This window comes from Pelophylax lessonae (genome assembly GCF_965119305.1).
Source record: "Pelophylax lessonae genome assembly, chromosome: 6".
Taxonomy (NCBI): Eukaryota; Metazoa; Chordata; class Amphibia; order Anura; family Ranidae; genus Pelophylax; species Pelophylax lessonae.
In genome coordinates, this window is record NC_138773.1 from 66108738 (window position 1) to 66134281 (window position 25544).

General features: G+C 42.7%; 1 protein-coding gene across 1 annotated transcript in view; it reads left to right on the forward strand.

Moving 5' to 3' along the window:
- Positions 1 to 25544, forward strand: part of PRKCB (protein kinase C beta) — a 394269-nt gene that overhangs the window by 170580 nt on the left and 198145 nt on the right. The window contains exon 3 of the mRNA XM_082260216.1: positions 21806 to 21888. Coding sequence (XP_082116342.1) covers positions 21806 to 21888 — 83 coding nt within the window. The remainder of the gene's footprint in view (positions 1 to 21805; positions 21889 to 25544) is intronic.

A 25544-nucleotide genomic window follows, 5' to 3' on the forward strand; every position in this document is an offset into this window, starting at 1 on the left:
TTCGGCGGATCCGGCGCTGTGATCGGCCGGAGCCGCGATGACGTCATGCGCGGGAGTCATTTTCCGGCAAACTCCCGGCAAGGAAAGCTGAAGGTCCACCGGCGTGAGCTGCTGCATGCAGTGCAAATATCTCCTAAACCGTGCCGGTTTATGAGATATTAATTGTACCTACAGGTAAGCCTTATTATAGGCTTACCTGTAGTTAAAAGTGGAAAAAGCGGTATACTACCGCTTTAATGGTTTAATTTTAAGATGGAGTAGTCTTTGTTCAGGTTTCATCTAGGTTCACCATCGCCTTTCTGGACTGAGATCCCTTTCTAAAAAATGTAAATTCAGGTGTCTTCACAGTTCCTGTATGTGTTCACAAATGTCTGACACAGATCTGCACCTGCCGCAGCCTCCTTGTGACTTGCTACAATCTCATATTCTGATGTATGGAGTTTAGGGACTCATTTTTATTGGAAAAAGCAGATCTTTTTTTTTTTTTTTTCCTTCATAAATGATACCGTTATTTGTAAATATGTTAATTTTCATGGTCAGGTTATATGATTGGAACACTTTTTGCAGTTTCTTGGTCAGTTACTTTAAAGTGGTTGTAAACCCTCACATATACCCAGTGAAGTGACTGGCCTCAGGTGATACACAGAGATGAAACCAATCCTCCTACATAAGTTGAGTCTTTATCTGCATTTTTCTCTTCTCTACATCTATTCAAAGTGCAGAATTTGTAAAGCTCATCTGAGCTGTCAGAAAAAGGGGCGGAGAGCTAAAAATACACTCTGCAGAGCTCAGTGAGGAGAACTCTGAGAGCTGATTGGAGGTAAGGGACACACAATTCCTGCACACAGGAGCAGAGCTGAGGCTGTCAATCACAGGCTGTGTGCTGGAGCTCTGTCCCCTGTCACCTTTTTTTTACTTGGTGGCAGGAAAACTTTTCAGAAGTAGCTCACGCTCATAGCAGAGGAACGAAGCAGCAGACAGAAATTACACTAAAGCCCCGTACACACGTACCGATTGTCGGCCGTAAAGATTCGGCCGACGACCGGTCGGCCGATTGTAGGCTTGTTAGTATGATGCTTCCGACAGTGCATTTTCGGCCAAACAGAATCTGTCGTGCAAGCATTAAAATTTTTGTTGGCCAACACCAGAACGGCCGATTGTTCGCCAGTCAGTACAGATTTCGGTCGACAGACAGCAGATTTGCAAGACTGGGCATGCTCAGAAAAGAAAAAAGACAAGGAAAGTTAACCATCACATGACATCACTTCTGCAGTCGGCTGTTGTTGGCCGACAAAATTCGTGTGCAGTCTTTTGCACTTTTCAACAGACAAGACAGCCCTCGGACAAAAGATGGCCGATCGTTCGGCCGACGATCGGTACGTGTGTACGGGGCTTTAGTGCTCTTAATTGAGACAAGTACACACTATAGAGGGATATGCTTTGTTCATATGTCATGTCTGAGGTTTACAACCACTTTAAGTCCTCCATACTGTCACTTGCTCCCTTCACCTAGCAGAACATAGCCAGAAGCAGGGTCTTAGAGTTCAGGCTTGCAGACGTGATTTTTTATTTTTTTTTACATTATATTTTATGTATTTTTATTTTTTTTTTTTAAACAATTTTCCTTTAAGCCACACTAGTCATCTTCTTTGAATGAGATGGTGCATAAAGACATGTTCTGTGTTTGCCGCCCACCACTGTGCCGGTAAATGCAAAGAGGGTTGTAATAACGGTTTGGTTATTTTGCTTAAATAAAGCTGGTTGATGAGCAGATTATTCTCTGACAGAAGCACTTAGGGATGACACGGCGTAAGTTTGTGTGGGGAGAAAACCTCTCAAGCGTCGCGGTGCTGGGTGCGAGCTGTCCATTATCCCCGTCACCTGCACCTAGTTACCTACTGTCACTCCGCATTACGCGGTAAGCCGTTCCTGAAACGCAAAGGGGGATTTGTATTCACGCTGCGGCAAACTAAAGAAATTGTAGCATATGTTTGAAATCATCATCAAGAAGTGGAAGGACACTTAAATGGAAACCCCCTACTGAGATAGGGAAATCAGGGTTTTAAAAGCAGTCTATGGTCTTTTTAAAGTGCTTTTAAGACAAATATGTGAATGCCTAACGTCAGCTGTCATCAGTTTTGGTAATGTTCTAAAAGCACCACCCCCACCCCCTTCCTTTTTTTTTTTTTTTTTTCCTGATGTACAAAGGTTCAGCCATGTTTGTTCTTCACATTTGAGTCCTGTGTTCCTTTTCAGATGTGCAACAGAATATTTTTGCTTTTGCTGCTATTTTTACCCTACCACAGGTCTATGCTCAGACTCGGTCTATGGGCTTAGATGCTGGGAGTTTGCTCAGAAATGAAAGAGGAACTTCACTCCCCCTATGTCTCCCCTCCTCCCCTTACCTTTTTATCCTGGTTATCCATAAAAAACATTTCCAGTGGTGTTGTATAGAGATCCCTGACTCTGCTGCTGCTCAGCTGGTTTCGTGCCACCGTCCTCTTCTCCGATGTCATCAGGAGCTAGCTTTCTCTTCCAGGCTGTTGTAGATGGCCCAGCTTGTACCAATGCAAGTATTCATATGTGCTGTGGGACCACTGTGGAAGGTGACAATCTGTAGTAGTTGCCACAGCTACAGTTGTGGAGCGTACGCGGATTATCCTGGCCGACTATACCAAGTTGTAGGTGGGGCCACTCTCTATGCACTTAGGGGTACCTTTCACCATGAAAGCGCTCATCAATGCTGGGGACCAGGCAGAAACTGCGGTCATGTGAGAATCAAACATTAAGGCAGTTCCCCCATTTAGAGATGAGCTGCGTCAGTGTGTGCTGTAATAAAAGTACAGAATTCCACTTTAAAGTAGCATTCCGTGTCATACCAAAGCCATAAGTACTTGGTGATGCCGCTCCAGGCTGAGGTATAGAGCCCCATAGACATTCAGGATAGTAGGGGTTGCGGCGTAAGAAAACTTCACCCAGTTGACCAATGAACATTTTAGCTTGAAACCATCACCTGCCATAGTCGTTTATTGTATGGATGTATACATGTGAAAGCCTCAGTCAATGCCGCTCCTTGGGCCAAGCCCCCTGACAAGTTTCTCCCCACTCACTGGGGCTTAATTATAAGGGTCCCTCACTAGGTGCATCCTCACTAGGATCAACTATGGAAAGCTATGGTTTCAAGCTAAAATTTCCCATGTCACTACACACTTTAATGTCCTCTCTACCAGTTCAGCGTATATATCTCTGCCACCTCATCCTCAGTGACAGAATGGGATCTCATGCATGCACTTGTTAACGCCTTCCTTCCCGAACCATGTGACCAGGCTATAGTTCTCCATAACCTGGGTTCAGTCCTGGTTGCTATGGAAAACCAACTGCTGGGGAGGGAGTTAGAACATTGACCCCTTCGCTACCAGAGGACTCTTCACCTTCACCAGGTACCATGCTTCACGTCTGGCTGCATGTACTTTTTGCTATTCCTTCATTACCCATAGCACCTGCATGACTTCTGCTGCTAGTCTAGACAAGTAGACCATTTTTGTAGTAGCTTTGCTTCATACCCCATATGTGCTTTTCTGATGCTAGTTCTTTCATACCCCAGGAATCATCCTGCACCACTTTAAATGACTTCAGACCAGGCTTAGAACAGTTGATGCAGCTTTTACTTGAATAATCTGCCTAGTACAGTTGAGCATGAACACAGGCTGCCCTGGCATACCTCCATAAGGCAGTAGTCCATATTAGGTGCTCTCCAGACGCTGGTAAATCTCCGGACTCCCGGTGGCTCAGATGCACTGCAAGGCGCTGCAGTTCTCTGCAGTAATCACATCATTCTGTTGAGCAGCAACTGGCCAGCACTGGACCCCAGCCTTCCCCCCTTTTTATAATACAGGGTAGATAGTTTGGGCCCAAAAAGCCGTGGAACAGCGAAGCACAGCCTTAACCCCTTCCCAGCCACTGTCTAGCTAGAAAACTGTAGGCAACCTGCCTACACAGTGATTGCCACTGTCTTCTGTTTCCCTTTCCCTTGCACAGGTGCTGTTCACAGAATGCCTCGCATTTTATTGAATGAGTTGGAGAGGCAGGGCAGTGACTTAATGAGCATCATTTATGGAAGTCCCTATTGTTTTGTTTTTTTCAATTGATTGATTGTTTATTATTGAGCAGCGCAATTGCACTGTATGCGGGAACACATTTAGTAATAGCAGCCTCACGTTATATATAAGTGGCAGCGCACACCATCTTTATTATTTTTTGACATCATGAGCCCCACCTTGTCCAATCAGAATGCTTTCCTTTCTCTCAAAAATGCAAAGTATTCTGTGAATAGCATCCATGTCGAGAGAGCGGCCCATGTGGTTACTATACAGCAGGGCAGCTTTCTGGCATGGGAGTCAGAAGACCGCAGCAATCACTGTAGTAGCAGCATCTACTACAGTGATTCTCTGCTTCTGCAGTGGTCCCACAGCATGCCAAATGCATACTTTTTTTCATTCAAGCTGGACCTGTGTAACTTTGCAGTATAATCCACACCTGGAGCCCAGCTTTAAAGTGACCTTGAACCCAAAACTGAAAATGTATTCTATTGCAGATTGCCAATCATTAGATGCAGTGGCTGCATTCGATTTTTCTTTTTTTCTTTCTTTTTCTTTTTCTTTTTCTTTCTTTTTCTTTCTTTTTCTTTTTCTTTTTCTTTCTTTTTCTTTCTTTTTCTTTCTTTTTCTTTCTTTTTCTTTCTTTTTCTTTCTTTCTTTTTCTTTCTTTTTCTTTCTTTCTTTCTACCTCTGTTTCCACCTGGTGATCTGGCCAGTATTACACCTCCTGTATTAGAGTGCCCCTACTCTGGAAAGGATTGTTAAATGTATTAGCAGGTTTTAAATACAGTAACAAATTGAAGACCACTCCAGCTTGCACTTTATAATCGGTTACAGTAAACACCTTTTTTATTTTTGGGATAAAGGTTTTACATGAAAAAAAAGTGGATTTTAAGTACCCCATCAGTGTTAAATTGGTATGTCTCATTCATTTACACTCCTACATCTGTAAGAGAGCTTGTTCTTTTAAGAACAGACTTACTGGCTGGATCGCCAAATGAAAATAGAAGAAAGACTAAAAAAAAAACCAAAGAATTATAGCCATAGCCATCACATTTAAGTATTGGTAAGCTGCAATATAATAAATGTTTGCTTTTGGGTTTAATACTGCTTTAAGGATTGATGCAACACTGCCCCTGGTGGAGGTTTTTTTGAAAACCTGCCGTTAATACGGCTAATTAAGTTCATTATTGTGTAACATCTGCACAGAGCATCTAACAGTATTAGTAGAAACCTCACTGAGTCAGCAAGAAGACTTGAGAAAAACGGTCTCTCAGATAACTAATTGTACCTGTTTGTCTCTGCCCTGTACAAGCCAGAACTGTTTAATTATTAGATTTCGTGTTCCAAAAGTGTGCTAGACGGATGATTGATGGCATTCATTTAGAGACCCCGCTGCTGCTGCGAGGTTGCATAGATACAGATTTCAATCCTTTTTGCTGGATTTAAAACATTGCTGCTCTTCGCTACCTAAGTTGGGTACAATACTTGTGAATTAGACTGGTGTGATTTTGAATGTGTAGTGCTACTGGGAAGTGTTAGTGGTACAATGTAAAGTGAAATCATTTACTTTGTGAATCTGAGTGTGCAGAAGCCCTGGCAAGACACACAGGCACAAAAACACAATTCTATTTAACCGGTTAACGATCGCCCGCCCGCCGCACTTATACTGCGGCAGGCAGCCGCTCCCAGGCAAATCGCCGTACATGTACGGCGCTCGCTCTCAGGAGGCTAGGGGTTGAGCGTGTGCCGCCCCCGCCCCTCAGCGGGGAAGCTGATGCAGCGGGCAGGCGGCTCCGATTGCCGTCTGACACCCACGATCATTCCCCGCTGAGAGAGGACAGCCGGCTGTTGTAAATACAGCCGACCGTTCTTCTCCCTGCAATGATCATAGAGCCCATGTGATCCTTCTATATAGGATCACAGGTCTCTATGATCATTTCAGAAGCCACGCCCCTGCCAGTTAGAATCACTTCTCTAGGCTCACATCCCCCATGTTAACCCCTTCCTTGCCAGTGTCATTATTACAGTAACAGCGCATATTTTTAGAACTGATTACTGTAGTAAAAGTGTAAAGAAGGTCAGGTCAAAAAATGGCAGATTGCCGCCATTACTAGGAAAAAAAAAACAATAAAAATGACACAAATCTTTCCCGTAGTTAGTAGACGCGGTAACTTTTGCACAAACCAATCAAAATGCGCTGCTTGCGTGTTTTTTTTTTTAACCAAAAATATGTAGCAGAAAACAAACTGGCAAAAAATATAAAAACCGCACAGGTGTTCAAATACAAACAAAAGAAAGCTCTATTTGTGGGGAAAAAAAGGGCATCAATTGCATTTGGGTACAGCGTCGCACGACCGCCCAATTGTCCGTTAAAGTAACGCAGTGCAGAATCGCAAAATAGGGCTTGGTCAGGAAGGGGGTAAAATCTTCCGGGGCTGAAGTGGTTAATAATGCTACTGTTCAAAGGTGCATGCCAACCACTCTAAGGTGGACTCTAATTACTACTTGGGTGACTTTTGAAGGCAGTTGATTCCACTAGATATTAGTTAGGGGTATCGGAGTAAAGGGGGCGGAGTAGAAATGCTCGCCACACTTTTCAGGTGTTTTATTCCTGACCACACAACAGGTAAAGGGATGACTATGGCCTTCACTGTGAAGTAGATGATTGGGAGATAACAGATTAACCAACAAGCAGGCTTTGCATACCCTAAATTTCTGACCATTCACATAAAATGAGTTACCTGTAAAAGGAGGCTGTTAATACCTGCCACCTAAATCCACTTCATTGCTGTGAGATGACCAGCGGAATGCACCAACATCCCCCCCATTCTCCTTTACCAAAATCTGCTGGTAAACCTACACTTTAGGAGCCGCTATCTCCTTGGTAATTCCTGCTGACCTCCATGTTGCTACTGTGTCCTGTACAGTAATGTTGTGGACATCAGCGGGAGGTACCAGGGAGAGCTGGGGGGATCCAGTAGATCAACCCTCCTGAAAGCTTCCCATAAATCGTGTGGATTTCGGTGACGCAGGCGCAGCAGGATAAGTATTTGCAGTCATTTTTTACCATTAATGAAACCCACACTAGAAGTTTGCCTACTCAGAGGTGTGGGGGTTAAAGGAAATTTTAAAGGCAAAACATTTTTAATAATTTTGAATAGAGTAAGGGAGGTTTTTTTGCCTTTGTTACATTGGAGAGATTTCCTTTCACTTCCTGTGCAATAGCCAAAACAGGAAATGAGGGGAAATCCCTCCATATTGAGGTTTTCTCTGGAATTGGTGTCCCCATTTTAAGACTTCCCCTCTATTCCTGTTATGGGGACAACCCAAAATGTAGGATTTTCTTTTAAAAGATAATCCGCACAAATAGGATAAATATCCCTTACAGGGACACAGATGGCAATCAAAAACTGACATGGGTTGTGATCCCTCTCTACTCCATCCAATACCAAAGTTGTACTTTACTTTTAGGGTAGGTGGTTGCATCTAAAGAATGGCTATCAGTGTTAGGAATATGTTAACTGTTGACGTGTTTATGTCTAGTGATGGTGGTTGAAGTATGGGAAGGCATTTTAGGAATTCTATTAAAGTATATGTAAACCCAATCACTAAAATCTCATATAATCTTTAATCTGTTAATGTCGTTTTCAGTCGTCTTCAATCTGCAGCTCTCATTAAAACAATTCCTGGTGATTGTGCCATGAACATCCTTGTTCAGGCATTTCCTGTTCTAGAATGAATGTTCGTTGATCAACTGTCTTGTGCTACTAGAACAATGCGTAAAACAAAATAAAGAAAATAGTAATTCCCAAAGTCCACTTTACAATAATTCTTAAAAATATACAGAAATTGGGGTCACCCAGACAATTTCATGATTTCCATGAAAACTCACACTTTTATTCATCAAATGAGTTGCAAAATGAATAGAAAACACAGTCAGGATATTGAGGAGGTTAGAAATAATGATTTTTATTTGAAATAATAATTTTGTCCTTCAAACTTTGTTTTCATCAAAGAATTCGCCATTTGAGCAATGACAGCCTTGCAGACCTTTGGCATTCTAGCTGTCAATTTGTTGAGGTAATCTGAAGAAATTTCCCCCACACTTCCTGAAGCCCCTCCCACAAGTTGTATTGGCTTGATGGGCACTTGACGGTCAAGCTGCTCCCACAACAGCTCAATAGGGTTGAGATTTGGTGACTGCGCTGGCCACTCCATTACAGGCAGAATACCAGCTGACCGCTTCTACCCTAAATAGTTCTTGCATAGTTTGGAGGTGTGCTTTGGGTCATTGTCCTGTTGTAGGAGGAAACTGGCTCCAATCAAGCGCTGTCCACAGGGTATGGCATGGCGTTTCTAAAATGGAGTGATAGCCTTCCTTATTCAAAATCCCGTTTACCTTGTACAAATCTCCCACTTTACCAGCACCAAAGCAGCCCCAGACCATCACATTACCTCCACCATGCTTGACATATGGCGTCAGGCACTCCTCCAGCATTTTTTCACTTGTTCTGCGTCTCACAAATGTTGTTCTGTGTGATCCAAACACCTCAAACTTAGATTCGTCTGTCCATAACACTTTTTTTCCAAACTTCCTCTGTCTATTGTCTGTGTTATTTTGCCCATCTTAATTTTTCCTTTTATTGGCCAGTCTCAGATATGGCTTTTTCTTCGCCACTCTGCCTAGAAGGCCAACATCCCGGAGTCGCCTCTTCACTATGAACGTTGAGACTGGTGTTTTGCGGGTACCATTTAATGAAACTGCCAGTTGAGGACCTGTGAGGCGTCCATTTCTCAAACTAGAGACTCTTATGTACTTGTCCTTTTTGCTTAGTTGTGCAACGGGGCTTCCCACTTCTTTTTCTATTCTGGTTTGTGCCCGTTTGTGCTGTTCTTCGAAGGGAGAAGTACACACACTTGAAGGAAATCTTCAGTGTCTTGGCAATTTCTCGCATGGAATAGCCTTCATTTCTCAGAACAAGAATAGACTATTGCGTTTCAGAAGAAAGTTCTCTTTTTCTGCCCATTTTGAGAGTATAATCAAACCCACAAATGCTGATGCTCCAGATACTCAACTAGGCCAGTTTTTTATAGCTTCTCTAATCAGCACAACAGTTTTCAGCTGTACTAACATAATTGCACAAGGGTTTTGTAATCATCAATTAGCCTTTTAACACGATTAGCTAACACAATGTACCATTAGAACACAGGAGTGATGGTTGCTGGAAATGGGCTTCTGTACACCTATGTAGATATTCCTTTAAAAATCTGCTGTTTCCAGCTAGAATAGTCATTTAACAATGTCTAGACTGTATTTCTGATTATTTAATTTATAATTTCTTTCAAAAATAAGGACATTTCTAAGTGACCCCAAACTTTTGAACGGTAGTGTACTTCTGTTAAACACATCAAAAAGGGGATGTTATGTATCCCATGCCAAATGTGCTTTCATCACCATGCAAATACAGCAAAATGCTTACCGGTTATATATGATTTTTCAAATTCTAAAGAAGTAATATAATGCACAAAAAAAGCCTGTGACCACAGTTATGCTAGACTTCCATCTGTTGGATTGACACCCAGGAGGAAACATCACTAGAAATTACCATCTAAGGTAATCTTATGTGTGCATACATGTGAAGATAAAAAAAGAACCTAGCGCTTCAGATGGTGTGAAACCCCAAAAACTATTGTTGCACTTACAAAGGTATAAGGTTTAACAGAACTCTGTATATTACAATCTCTGATAGTTGTAATGCATTTCCGTGGATGTGATGACGTTACGGCACGAAGCTCCCCCTGACACATTCCGTCAGAAAGGACGTCTTCCTTTTATAGGATGACGACCCTCTTTCACTGTCTTCCAATCGTGCTCCTGCACTGTTACCTTGTCACACAGGATTTCTACTACAAGTAGCTGTTTTAACACATATTTCGCAGATGCGGTTCACTCCTCCACCAACCCACCCTGTAGAGTGCTATGTAGAAATCATCAGAATGCACATATGCAGAAAGCTGGTACAGGTTGCTAAGTTGCAACAAATAATAAAAGTGAAGAGAGAAGTGAAAACCAAGTATTTTATTGAGGTAAATGTCAGTTATTTTAGCTAAATGTCATTCTATTAGTTTTACATTTTCTTTAAAATGATTGTAAAGGCTGAAGGTTTTTACCCTAATGCATGAAGGTAAAAAAAACACCTGTGTGCAGCAGCCCCCTCAGCCCCCTTAATACTTACCTAAGCCCAATCTTGATCCAGCAATGTGCACAAGACCCGAGGCTCTTCCAGGTCTCTCCCAACTGATTGGCTCTCGCTGCTGTCAATCACAGCCAGCGAGATGGGGGCAGGGCTGAGCCACGCTCTGTGTCTTCTGGATGCAAAGAGTCGGCCTGGGAGCGAGCATGCATGAGTGCCCCCACAGCAAGCGGCTTGCTATGGGGGCACTCTGCAAGGGGGAGGGGCCTAGAGTGCCAGCGGGGAACCCGAGATGAGGCGGATCGGGGGCTGCTCTGTGCAAAACCAACTGCACAGAAGAGGTAATTATAACACGGTTATTATTTATTTATTTTTTTAAATAAAAAGGGGTTCCTTTACATTCACTTTAAGTGATAATTTATTTTAGGGAAAGGGTGAAAAGTGTTAGGGTCTCCACATTTCTGCTGAATTGGCTTCAATTTGAGCCATGGATAGCCTTGCAGGCACCACTCAGCTCGACAAAAGTCCATTTAAAGATTGACTGAGCCAGGTGGAAAGATTTTTGGCTGTGTGACTGTGTCCTATCTGTTGGCAGTCACTGTTTGGGTATTCAGGCAGCCACCGATGTTACATAGTTACATACATAGTTAGTCAGGTTGAAAAAAGACACAAGTCCATCCGGTCCAACCATAAGAAAAACAAAAAAAAAACAAAACAGTATTGAAAACCCAACCATACAATCCCATATACACAATCCTATACCCGCTGTTGATCCAGAGGTAGTAGACAAAGCGCAAATTCTTCTGCAGCCACTGATAACAGGCGCTGCTTCCTCTGGTCATCGCTCATTAGTCTCTCCACAAAAGGACTGATTCTCGGCGTAACATCTTCTTTCACATTATACAAAATTGGGCTACCTTTTTTACTGTTTATTTTTTTTTTTTTTTATTAAAGTGTGTTTTTTTCCAAAAAATGTAGTTTGAAAGACCACTGCGCAAATACAGTGTGACGTAAAATATTGCACTCTCCTAAAATTGATATAATGTTTGGGGGTTCTAAATAATTTTCAAAAGCCCAACCCCCATACAGTTAGAAACATGCCCCTAGGTACACATTTAACACCTTGATCGCCCCTGGTGTTAACCCCTTCCCTGCCAGTGTCATTATTACAGTAACTGCATATTTTTAGCACTGATTACTGTAGTAATGTCACTGGTCCCCCCAAAAGTGTGAGGGGTGCGATCTGTCCGCAATGTCACAGTCCCGCTAAAAATCGCTACCATTAGCAGTAAAAAAAAAAAAAAACAATAAAAATGACATAAATCTTTCCCGTAGTTAGTAGACGCGATAACTTTTGCGCAAACCAATCAAAATACGCTTATTGCGAATTTTTTTTTTTTTTTTAAACCAAAAATATGTAGCAGAAAACAAATTGGCCTAAAATGTTAAATTTAGATTTTTTAATTTTTTTTGTTGGGAATATTATATAGCAGAAAGTGAGAAATATTGTTTTTTTTTTTTTTTTTTTTCAGAATTGTCGCTCTCTTTTTGTTTATAGTGCAAAAAATAAAAATTGCACAGGTGATCAAATACCACCAAAAGAAAGCTCTATTTGTGGGAAAAAAAGGACATCAATTTTATTTGGGTACAGCAGCGCACGACCGCGCAATTGTCCGTTTAATATAACGCAGTGCTGAATCGTAAAATATGGCCTGGTCATTGAGGGGGGAAAATCTTCCGATCAAGAAGTGGTTAATCGAAATCTTAAAATGTCCCCCCCCAATCATCTCCGAACACCTGTTAAACAAGAGAAAATTTGAGCGCTGTATGGTGACCTTAACAATATTTGGGGGGGAAATGAGTGATTACAGGGAAGGTCATTTAATCTTCTAACCCACAGTTCTATTTGATGCCAGATTTGAAGCAACAAAAAATTAATGTACCATTCAAAAAATGTAAGTGCTATTGTGTGGGGTAGTAGAGGCAGAGACGCCCCGGAGTACAGACAGGGCATTAGTAACAGACTTTGGCTGCAGAGTCCAGTGATGTCTAACACTAGTTTCCGGAAGAGTGCTCCCTTTACACCAATTAGCCAAACTGAAAAGTTTCCTCTCTCCTTTCCCCGTAGCACATTGCACTTGTGCCGTCTGGTCCTCATCTGCTGTAAACTGATCCCTGCTGGTATTCCTATGTGCTCGTCTGATAACTTTATTATTTAAATAATAATAGAAATTACAAATTAACGTTCTAATTGGGAAGCTAAATTTACTGCGGCGGGACTGGGCTTCTGGGATGGTAATTGGAAGAGATGCCTTCTACATGTCCCTTGTGTCTGCGCAGAGTGCGCAGTTCAGGGCTGCCTCTTGAATTTTGATCATTTTTTTGGTCTTGTTTGCAGTTTATTATGGGGAAGATTTTATTATGGGGAAGATGTATCATCCCTATGCGGGCTGGGAGACACTTCTAGCAATTACTCAAATCCACTTCTGCTTCTGTGTTCTACTATGATGTGCAGGGTTACAGGATTTTGTAAGGCGTAACAAATAAACCGCATATAAACCGATTATCATAGGTGCTGATTTTAGGAAATGCAAACGTTATATATGTATATAATGTTTCTCATCCTTATTTCTCTGACTGGAGTTTTCTTTCTAATCTATTGATGTCACAGATCCTGCTTCTTCTCCAGTGGCAGCAATGGGTGGTCCTTGCAGTACATGACTCCAATTCTGTACAGTAGTACTTCTGAACCCAGGTTGGTGTGATGCTGAAGCCCCCAGATGGATGGGTTCTTAAATGCCTGGGCTGGGAGCAAGTGGGATGAATGATGCTGACCATCATTCAGCTCAGAAGTCTGGTGACATCTTGTGGGAAAAAGGAATTACTGCAGGGTACAGCTTTGGATTGAAAAAAGTATTGCAGTACGAGCCTTTTGCTGGGCTTTTTTTTTTTTCCATTTTATTTAGCAGCAGTCCTACTTTAAACATATAAATGGTTTAAATCAGAGTTCGGCAGTCTGGGGATTGTATGGCACCGCATACTTATAGTATTTGCTTGTGGTGCTCCAGTATATGGATAGTGTGTATAATGTACTGGGGTTGTCTGTGTATTATTTAATAAAAAGATTTTGGATTTCAGTATTTTTTTTTTTTTTTTTTTATCGGATTCAGTAATACAAAGAATCCCTTTTCATTTTTTTTGTTATTCAGAGTTCCAGTCCCTTACACCTATTATTTGGTTCCCATAACACTAAAAGGCATTGTTACCTCTGAAGGGACCCCATTAGAGCCCACATTGGAGAACACACGTGCATACAGCAGGCCCAGATAAGCAGATGGGAGTCCAGCTTGTAGGACTATCTACAGTAGTCCATTCATTTCTGTGAATGCGCTTTTAAAAAAGTGCATTAAAGAGGCAGAATGCAGGGCTTTTAAAAACGCACCGTACCCATAGCACACTAGCATAAAGAATTCCATAGGATTTAAAGGGATACAATTTTCATTAATTTTTCTTGCACTTTTATTACCCCAAAAATGTAACAAGAACGAATCTGTTTGAAATGGCCCTTAGACTTGTGTTGATAGGAAAATGCAACTTCTTTTAGGAGCATTCTGCTTGCATTCAATATCAGTTTGAGATGCACCAAAGATCAATAAGAGTTCATTAACGGCTGTGTTTTACCTCTTCCTAAATTCATCAACCTGCTTAAAGTTACTTTTACGTTTCCATGAATTTGTAGGAGTTTAAAATCAAACCAAAGTCTGTGCCTACCGGCCCTTCAAATGTCCACAAAAATGTAAATCTATTCCACAATAATCACAAAGGATACGGTATAAATCCACTTTGTGAACTGAAGGCCTCTGCATACCAAAATATTACCTTGTAAAGTAGTAGTGACATCCTCACTGTCTTGTACATAGTAGCAGAGCATAAAGCGGCATTAAGCACTTGCCTACTGGGCACTTTCACCCCTCTTCCTGCCCAGGCCAATTTTCAGCTTTCAGCACTCGCATTTTGAATGACAATTGGGCAGTCATTCAACACTGTACCCAAATCATATCATTTTTTTCACAGTGGTGTCACTAATGGGCGCTGATTGGTGACACTGATGGGCACTGATTGGTGTCACTGATGGGCCCTGATTGGTGTCACTGATGGGCCCTGATTGGTGTCACTGATGGGCCCTGATTGGTGTCACTGATTGGCATTGCTGGGGCTTTACTGTAATCAGGGAACTGATGATCAGTGCCCTGATTACCTGTACTCGTCTCCCCTGCAAGGAGATGCCTCTGATCGGCTTTCCTCGGCACACACTGTCAGTGTGATACGAGGAGAGACCATAAACGGCACTTCCATATTTACATGTGACCGGCTGTGATTGGACACAGCCGATCACATAGGTAAAGAGCCGCATCTTCGGCTCTTGACCGAGATCAGGCTCATGCTGTATCCTAGGAACATGGCGTGATTGCTGCGCGCCTCTGGGCGCGTAAGAGCGGACATTCTGGGGCGCCGTCATATGACGTCCCAGAACGAGAGCCGCACTGCTCCACCATCATTTGAAAGTGGGCGGGAGGGAAGTAGTTAAACCCAAAACCAAAAGTTTTAAGTAATATTAAAGGTAGGATTTTTTTTTTTTTTTTTTAAATAACAAACATGTCATACTTACCTGCTCTGTGCAATGATTTTGCACAGAGCAGCCTCATTCCTCATCTTCTCGGGTTCCCCACAGGCGCTCTTGGCCCCTCTCTTACCCAAGTGCCCCATAGCCAGCCGCTTAATTTAGGGGCTCTCGCACATGCTTGCTCCCGGGTCCCGCTCGGTGTTCATAAAACACACAGAACCTGGCTTGGCCTCATCCCCCACCCCCTCCTCACTAGCTGTGATTGGCCGCTGCAGGAGCTGATGGCACCCGCTGCTGTGTCTCAGCCAATGAGGAAGAAGAGACCCAGGAGAGCAACCGCTCTCATACACATCGCTGGATCAAAGAATGCATGAAGGTAAAAAAAACCTTCAGCCTTTTGGAACTACCTTATTATATAACCGCGTACCAATCATTAGATGTGGTGGCTCCGTTAGTTTTCTTTTGGCTTCTTTCACACACCTGCTCAGTTTATTTCCTCCGTTCAGTTACTTTTTTTTTTTTTTACGGACACGGATGACACTTGTGGCATCCGGTCCGTATGTCCGCATATCATCCCATCCGTTTGCAGATGATATACGGACATAATGTATGTCTATGGGGATTGTGGATGTCAGCGGATGACACTGCTGACATCCGATTTTGCGTCCTTTCCGTACGCAAATCGGACGCAAATCGGATGTCAGCGGATGGTCATCCGCTGACATCCGCAATCCCATAGTCATGCATTATGTCCGTATATCACCCGCAAACGGTTGGGGTGATATACGGAACGCCTGTGTGAAAGGGGCCTTTTTTGGGCTTTTTCCCCCCCACTATTTTCACCTGGTGATCTGGACAGTAACACACCTCCTGTATGACAGTGGACAGCAACAACATCAGTCTGGAGTGGGGGATGAGGAGGGGAGTGTCAAATTGAAGCCAAACACCAGGTGAAAACCGAAGCAAGAAAGCCTAGCAAAGAAAATAAATGCAGCCATTACATCTAAGAAGTGGTAAGCTGCAAGCTAATATTTGCTTTTGGGTTCAATACCACTGTAAGAGGGACTCCAGAGGCCAACACACTACTGGCTGTCTGCAGAAAAGTGCTGGAGGGGGCGGAGAGGAGACCAGTCACCCTACACAAAGAGAGAGAACAGCAGTGAGCGGTCTTTACAGGAAGCTCTTGTACAGAGGGAAAGTGTCACACTGGATTACTGCACAGATCTGGAAAAAATACACAAAGCACACCAAGATTTAGGGGCGAAAACGAATGACTCTAGTACCTAGATTATATTTGCTTTTCTCCAGAGTAAATATTTCATGTACAATAATGGGGGAGAAAAAAGAGAAAAAAAAACTCTGAGCCGGAGATTTTGTTGGCACAGCCAAGCTGGAGGTAATATAGGTATCGTCTTCTCAGTGTATGATCACCAATGACAGTCTGCTAGATAAATATGAAAATATATCTGTGCTTATGAATAAAACTTTATTTGGAGAGTTTGAAATTGCCAAATAGTTTATGACTGCGAAACGCTGGAGGTTCCCCTGATGAGCTGTCATCCATTGCAGCCTGCCAGCGGCATGCCATTAGCCCCAGTCCCTCGTAAGGATGCAATAATTAGTCTCTCCGTGCATCCCAAGAGACGACAGCACCGCTGTTGACTTTGCCAGGTGCCCCTGAGAGGCCGGGAGGTGACAAGTAGATGTATATTTAATGTTGTCGTCAATTATTAAGTCTGAAACTAAACCTCAAAGGGTTTCAAGGAGAGGGTGTAACACAAGCTGGTGGCAGGGGGGCAGCTGACTTCTAAAAGCTTCGTCTGCACTAATCATCCAAAAAAATTCTGCAAAATGGTAATGAATTCATGCAGCAGGTGAGCAGAAAGGTTGACACGGCGGCGAGGCAAAGCTGTCACAAACAGGGCTGGGATTCCCTGCTGTGAGGTGGCCCGAAGTCTGACATTACTGCATCTATTGTCCCTGCCTGGTTATAGTTACACATTACTTCTCTTCACAACAATGTCATAATTACAATTTGTGTGTGTGTGTGTGTGTGTATGTGTGTGTATATATATATATATACACAGTGCTTTGCGAAAGTATTCGGCCCCCTTGAACTTTTCGACCTTTTGCCACATTTCAGGCTTCAAATCTAAAGATATAAAGCTGTAATTTTTTGTGAAGACTCAACAACAAGTGGGACACAATCATGAAGTGGAACGAAATTTATTGGATATTTCAAACTTTTTTAACAAATAAAAACCTGAAAAATTGGGCGTGTAAAATGATTCAGCCCCCTTAAGTTAATACTTTGTAGCGCCACCTTTTGCTGCGATTACAGCTGTAAGTCGCTTGGGGTATGTCGCTATCAGTTTTGCACATCGAGCTCAGTGAGGTTGGATGGAGAGCGTTTGTGAACAGCAGTTTTCAGTTCTTTCCACAGATTCTCGATTGGATTCAGGTCTGGACTTTGACTTGGCCATTCTAACATCTGGATATGTTTATTTGTGAACCATTCCATTGTAGATTTTGCTTTATGTTTTGGATCATTGTCTTGTTGGAAGACAAATCTCTGTCCCAGTCTCAGGTCTTTTGCAGACCCATCAGGTTTTCTTCCAGAATGTTCCTGTATTTGGCTCCATCCATCTTCCCATCAATTTTAACCATCTTCCCTGTCCCTGCTGAAGAAAAGCAGGCCCAAACCATGATGCTGTCACCACCATGTTTGACAGTGGGGATGGTGTGTTCAGGGTGATGAGCTGTGTTGCTTTTACGCCAAACATAACGTTTTGCATTGTTGCCAAAAAGTTTGATTTTGGTTTCATCTGACCAGAGCACCTTCTTCCACATGTTTGGTGTGTCTCCCAGGTGGCTTGTGGCAAACTTTAAACGACACTTTTTATGGATATCTTTAAGAAATGGCTTTCTTCTTGCCACTCTTCCATAAAGGCCAGATTTGTGCAGTATACGACTGATTGTTGTCCTATGGACAGAGTCTCCCACCTCAGCTGTAGATCTCTGCAGTTCATCCAGAGTGATCATGGGCCTCTTGGCTGCATCTCTGATCAGTCTTCTCCTTGTATGAGCTGAAAGTTTAGAGGGATGGCCAGGTCTTCGTAGATTTGCAGTGGTCTAAAACTTACTTCCATTTCAATGTTATCGCTTGCACAGTGCTCCTTGGGATGTTTAAAGCTTGGGAAATCTTTTTGTATCCAAATCCGGCTTTAAACTTCTCCACAACAGTATCTCGGACCTGCCTGGTGTGTTCCTTGTTCTTCATGATGCTCTCTGCACTTTAAACGGACCTCTGAGACTATCACAGTGCAGGTGCATTTATACGGAGACTTGATTACACACAGGTGGATTCTATTTATCATCATTAGTCATTACGGTCAACATTGGATCATTCAGAGATCCTCACTGAACTTCTGGAGAGAGTTTGCTGCACTGAAAGTAAAGGGGCTGAATAATTTTGCACGCCCAATTTTTCAGTTTTTTATTTGTTAAACTTTGAACTATCCAATAAATTTCGTTCCACTTCATGATTGTGTCCCACCTGTTGTTGATTCTTCACAAAAAATTACAGTTTTATATCTTTGTTTTGAAGCTTGAAATGTGGCAAAAGGACGCAAAGTTCAAGGGGGCCAAATACTTTCGCAAGGCACTGTGTGTGTGTATGTGTATGTGTGTGTATATATATATATATAATATATATATGTGTGTGTGTGTATATGTGTGTATATATATACACACACTGCTCTAAAAAAATTAAAGGAACACTTTGAAAACACATCAGATTTCAATGGGGAAACATAGCCTGCTGGATATCTGGTTAATGAGTTAGGTACGAAAGGACAACCCGAAAATCAAAGTGAAAAAATGATGCAGCAGGCTAGTTCATTTTGATGAAATTTCATTGCAGCAACTCAAAATGGTAGTTTGTATGACCCCCATGTGCTTGTATGCATGCCTGACAATGCCAGGGCATTCTCCTAATAAGAGGACAGATGGTGTCCTGGGGTATTTCCTCCCAGATCTGGACCAGGGCATCACTGAGCTACTGAACAGACTGAGGTGCAACCTGGTGGCGTCGTAAGGACCAAAACATAATGTCCCAGAGGTGTTCTATTGGATTTAGGTCAGGCGAGCGTGGGGGCCATTCAATGGTATCAATTCTTTCATCCTCCAGGAACTGGCTGCATACATGAGGCAGGACTTTGTCGTGCAGCTGTAAGAACCCAGGACCCACTGTAGCAGGGTAGGGTCTGACAATGGGTTCAATGATTTCATCCTGATACCTAATGGCAGTCAGGGTGCCATTGTCTAGCCTGTAGAGGTCTGTGTGTCTCTCCATGGATATGCCTCCCCAGACCATCACTGACCCACCACCAAACCAGTTATGCTAAACTATGTTGCAAGCAGCATAATGTTCTCCATGGCTTCTCCAGACCCTTTCACGTCTGTCACATGTGCTCAGGGTGAACCTGCTCTCATCTGAAAAGCACAGGGGACCAGTGGTGGACCTGCCAATTCTGGTGTTCTATGGCAAATGCCAATCAAGCTCCACGGTGCCGGGCAGTGAGGATGTTGGGCCCTCAGGCCATCCTGTAGAAGTCTGTTTCTGATTGTTTGGTCAGAGACGTTCACACCAGTGGCCTGCTGGAGGTCCTTTTGTAGGGCTCTGGCAGTGCTCATCCTGTTCCTCCTTGCACAAAGGAGCAGATACCGGTCCTGCTGATGGGTTAGGAACCTTCTCCAGCCCTGTCCATCTTTCCTAGAGTAACTGCTTGTCTGCTGGAATCTCCTCCATGTTCTTGAGACTGTGGTGGGAGAGACGGCAAACCTTCTGGCAATGGCACATATTGATGTGCCATCCTGGAGGAGTTGGACTGCTGTGAAAACTCTATTGGGTCATGCTACAGTAATTTAAAAAAAAAATGTCAGTGGCCTCTACTTGTAAAACCATTCATTCCTGTTTCTCTCCGATTCTGCTGCAGACCCAGAAAAGGGTTCTGTGTGTATTGTCTGAATCTGATGCAAATTCAGCCATACAATCTGCAGTGCGCTCCGAATCATATGCGATGTCTGCCATCGCTATAGTGTGAACCGGGACTTACTCTGATTCAAAAGTGTTCCTTAAATTTTTGTGAGCAGTGTGTGTATGTGTGTGCATATATATGTCTGTGTGTGTGTGTATATGTATGTATGTATATATATATATATGTATGTGTGTGTGTATATATAAAATGTGTATGTGTATAGATGTGTGTGTGTGTATATATATATATATATATATATATACACACACACACCAATGGCCTGCTGGAGGTCATTTTGTATATACATACACTGGATAGACAAAAATTATTTGGCAGGGTACGCCGCTCCATTATGTGTTTCAAATAGTGTTCTCCACTGCCAATGAAAGCTGCCAAACTGGTTGTAATTTTCAGCTGGTGTTCAGGGGATCTTGGTGTTTAACTCTGCTCACGGATATACACACACACACACACACACACACACACACACACATTCATATACTGTATATATATATATATATATATATATTATTATTTTTTTTCGAGCTGCACGATTCTGGATAAAACGAGAATCCCAATTTTTATGCTTAGAATAAAGATCACGATTTTCGGTGTAACATCTTTTAAATTATACAAAACAATTGGGCTATTTTTACTGTTTCGTTTTTTCAAATTCATTAAAGTGTATTTTTCCCCAAAAAATTGCGTTTGAAAGGCTTCTTCGCAAATACAGTGTGACATGAATGATTGCAACGATTACCATTTTTTTTCTCCTGGGTCTATGCTAAAATATATAATTTGGGGGTTCTAAGTAGTGTGCCCTGCATGCAGCCGCTGACACCGGCGGTGCATGTGCTCTGTAGGTCCAGAGGAAATGATACATTGTAAAACATTGTGTTTATAGTATTTCGCAGTCTTAACAATGTTGATAAACATTTACTTTTTCTTTTTTCTTCTGACAGCTGTGAGTGAGCAGAGAATGGCTCTGTAAGAATCGAGGACATGCCGTTTTAGGATCGTGGGGGGGGTTGGGTGAATCAAGATCGTGATTTTTTTTAATGATTAATCGTGCAGCTCTATATATATATCTCTCTATCTGCACGAATATTCATTAAAAAAAAATCATGATCTGGATTCACCCCCCTTAACGAGGAGCTGCTTAACCGGCCAAATGATTTTTTTCTATCCAATCCTTAGATTTGCACAGCAAGGGAGGTGACCTATATCTACACTTTTACAGTTAAACAATAGAACCCGATCACCTCCCTGGCATGTAATTGGACAATGCAGGAGCAGCAGCACATTGATTACATCCCTCTACTCCCTGTTCTCTCCCCTGCTGTTCAGCATGTTCCCTGTTAGCACATGTACTTGTAGCAAAGCCTGATTTGCTTCTGGCTCTGCCCCTGAATTATACTGATGACCCCCCCCCCCAAAGTAAAACCTTTCCGCTTCCAAAACATTTATTGCTGCAATGCAAGCAGTTCATGGCTGGTGGGAGTGGATGGCTTTGGAAACCCTGCAGCACCCTGCCTCTCCTCTCTTGCAGAAAGCAGTGGGCTGGCCCTTGGTAGGAGTCACGCAAATCCCAAAATGCCTTGTTGGGTAGATTGCTGTCCCGGAGGATTAAGAGTTTCTGGGCCAATTGCATTTTGCATGCAGACTGCAGCAAATGGAGAAAAAGAATTCTTCGACTGAAGTCGTGGAGGGACCCTTGAAGGTGGGGGTGGGGTGTTATGCATCCAGTAGCGGTCACTTACCTCTGTTGCTGCAACATTTTAAAATAAAATGTTATTATCTAAAGTGAAACTTTTGAGCCTTTGAGTTGACCTTTCTTTCTCTCCACAGTTTGCTGCTTTGTGGTACACAAGCGCTGCCATGAATTTGTTACCTTCTCCTGTCCTGGTGCTGACAAAGGACCTGCATCTGATGTGAGTATTGTTCCACAGTCCTTGTCCTTTCTTTTTACCTTGAGTGCAGACAGGTCATTCTTCCATAAACCTAAAATCAAACTCCACCTTTAAAAAAAAAAAAAAAAAAAGAATACTGAGCCTGCAAAGCATTGCAAACCCAAACAGTGGATAGTGGGCCAATGTTCAGACTGATCTTTTTCCCTGTCTGTACTGAGGTCCAGACTTTCTGTTAGATTGCTGGAGGAATTATCAATAGGCTATTTGAGAAGTCCATCTGATGCAGTGGAAGATGGGACTTGCAGTCTACTAATTCACAGAAGTGACTGGTGTTTAACATGGGGCAAAAGGTAGAGATTTTAATTCTCTAAAATAAGAGACTGGAGGAAGATTGACATATTTATTTTTTACAGGTACTTATATAGCACCATCAATTTATGCAGTGGTTTAACATATACTGTATATTGTACAATTACATCAGTCCTTACCCTGAAGGAGCTTACCATATAAGGTTCCTTACTCACATTCATACTTACACATTCTAGGGCCAGTTACCCTACCAGCATGTCTTTGGAGTACCCCGGGGAAACCTACGCAGACACAGGGTAAATGTGCAAGCTCCATGCAGGTAGTGCTGTGGTTGGGATTCAAACCGATGACCCTAGTGCTGCCATACAGAAGTTCTAACCACTTATTTGGGTTTATTGGGTTAAGTTTAGTGTACATTGCTGTTATTAATGTACTTTAGTCTATTGTACTTCACGGTTTGTTACCCTGGCCTGGCCTATTAAGAGGTCGGGTTTTTGTTGAATAACTCTTTCGAATGTTACACCTCCACGATCTGGTCTTTTTGCCTTATCATACATAAACAAAGATTTAAAGTAGGTCTAAACTCAATTATGAAAATCTCATCGAAGTTCTAACATGTTCATTTAATTTCAGACATTTGTAAACCTGAAGCTGGTAATATCTTGTAGATGAACAATATAGGCTGTTTGGGACTTTAAATGAGACACAAGCAGGTAATGCTTAGCGTCTCCATCCCTGCATTGGCGCTTTTCCACTGCATGGAACCAAACGGTTCGGGTCGCTTTTGTGCTTTTCCACTGCTGGTACCGCATGGTATGGTGAAGGAACGGTTTGGTACGGTACGGTGGCGCTTTTCCACTGCATGGAACCGAACGGTACGGCTCTCAAAAACAGTACCATCTCGATTGTCGTTCCAACAGGTACCATACCCGGTACCATATCCCACAATCCTTTGCATGCAGTCACTACTAGCCACTGATTGGTCAGAGAATCCCACCCACCCCATTGTTATCCCACCCACTTAACATTCGTACTACTTTAGTGGAAAAGCAAACCATACCGTGCCGTACCGAACTGTTCCAACACCGTACCATGCGGTACCAGCAGTGGAAAAGCAAACCGGGCCAAGCAGGGTCGAGTAGAGCTGAGCCGGTACTTGCAGTGCCATATCAGAAAAACTGAGGGTTAAGGGGATTAAGAGAGGTGCATCAAAACCATCCAGCCCCCAGTCTGATGTACTCACCCACCAGTCTGCCAACCAACCAAGTAGGCCTGTATCACGATATAGGTAAAAAACAGGGGTTTAGTTGACACGCATTTGCAAACGCATGTGTAAGCAGAAAGGCACCTCCACGGCACCCTGTTACTTGCAGTCCTAACACTAACAAATCTGAGTGTCTCCACAATGGAGGCAGATGGTTGCTGATGGATGGGAGACAGGTGGGACTGGAGGTGGCCCAATCCTCCCCCAACCCCGCTCCCATCAATGACTGGTCTAAATATATCATAGCTCTAATTAGCTGTGTTGTAGCAGTGGTACAAACTGAAATGGACTAGCTGAGAAGCATACACCTCCATCCCTTTGGTAGAACACCAGAGTACATCAGACTGGGGGCTGGCTGGTTTCCATGTACCTCTCTTAATCCCCTTGACCTTCCGTTTTTTTGGTAATATCTTGTAGATCCTGTCAGAAGTTCCTTGTTCAGGTACTTCTTGCTATTTGGTGGCAACTATCTATCAGTTCTGCTCCTGTGTTATCACCTTGTCACTTCCTTCCTGGCGGAGGTGGCCTGAAACACATTGCAAGTTGCCTGAAACACATTGCACTGGCAGAATCCGCTATGGTTACCTTTAGGTAGCTAGTCCAGAACAAGGACTTGCAGCTAATGCTAGAGCGACTTCAACAAAATGGTAACCGACTGCGCACAGACACCGACTCCCTCTAGCATAAATATGAATGAGATGGGTAAAAGATGGCTTAAGCTCATGTTCTCCACCTGTAGAGAACACTTCAGACGCGTTTTGTCTTTCAGGCCTAGTCGTAGAGGCTGTGCTGCATTTTTTAAAATTATTAGCAGTGACATGCACTTTAACCACCTTAGCGCTTACTCTGTACACCCCCTGTGGACCAAGGCAGTTTTGACATTTCTGCTATGGACTTCTTTTTTCTGCGAGTGTCATTACGTTTGATAACAGTGTGATTACATATATTGTATATAACAAGGTCTTCTTATCAAGGTGATATAATCTTGCAAAAAATACTGTGTGTGCAAAAATGGACAAAAGTGACAACACTAAAAAAGTTGACATTGATCAGTGTTTGAAAAAAAAAAAAATGTGTTAATCAGTTAAGGACCATAAGGTTTACCCCCCTTAATGACCAGGCAATTTTTTGCGATATGGCACTGCGTTACTTTTGACTATTGCGCTGTCGTGCAATGCTGTACCCAAATAAGTTGATGTCCCTTTTTCCCCCCAAAAAAGAGCTTCCCCCACAAATAGAGCTTTCTTTTGGTGGTATTTGATCACCTACGTGTTTTTTATTTTTGCGCTATAAACAAAAACTAATTCTGAAAAAAAAAATAATAATTTTCTTTTTCGTTCATAAAAGGACACAGCGCTCCATAAATCATAACCAGTGGGTTATAGTGCCTCCTCCAGGAGTAGGACTAGGCAGAACAAAAAACACCTGGCTATGCCCATGGGTCATCCCCAGTCGGTATATAACCCCCCTCTCTGCTCTAGGTAATCAGTTTCGTAGCAAGCAGTATTAGAAGTATCAGAACTCCATAGAGGGGTGGGTGAACTCAGAGAAATGGATTTTACGGTAAGTACAAAAATCCCATTTTCTCTTTTGTCCATCGACGGACTCAACACTTCATAAATCCTAACTAGTGGTGTCCATGTTCACCACCTTCAAGACGGTTCTGTTTGCACAGTCTTACATGCAGCTCCTTTTTAGCAGGTTCTGCTCCACAGGAGGATACTGAAGTTTGTGACAAGGTCACAGGGTCCTCTGACTGACGGCACAGGCATCCAAGGACCACTGTAAGGCCAGTATCATCCTCTGCTAAGACTTCTTCCACAGTTCCTGCAAGGAATCAAGAGCGAGGATCTACCAATCAACAATGGTGGTCTGTAAGAAAAAAAAACGTAGTAACTAAAACCTTCAGGGTTAGGGTCTTGGAAAGTGCCCAAACCAACTAAGTAATTTCCGTTGCATCCTCGTACTGAGGAGAACCTGTACAAGGACTAACCCTGCTCTGACAAAGTTTCTGCACTGTCTAAGCAGTTCATGCAACAATACCTGTTGAAAAAGAAAGAATAGGCAATTAGTGCTGTGGACTCTGCAATGTCTTTTTAAAATA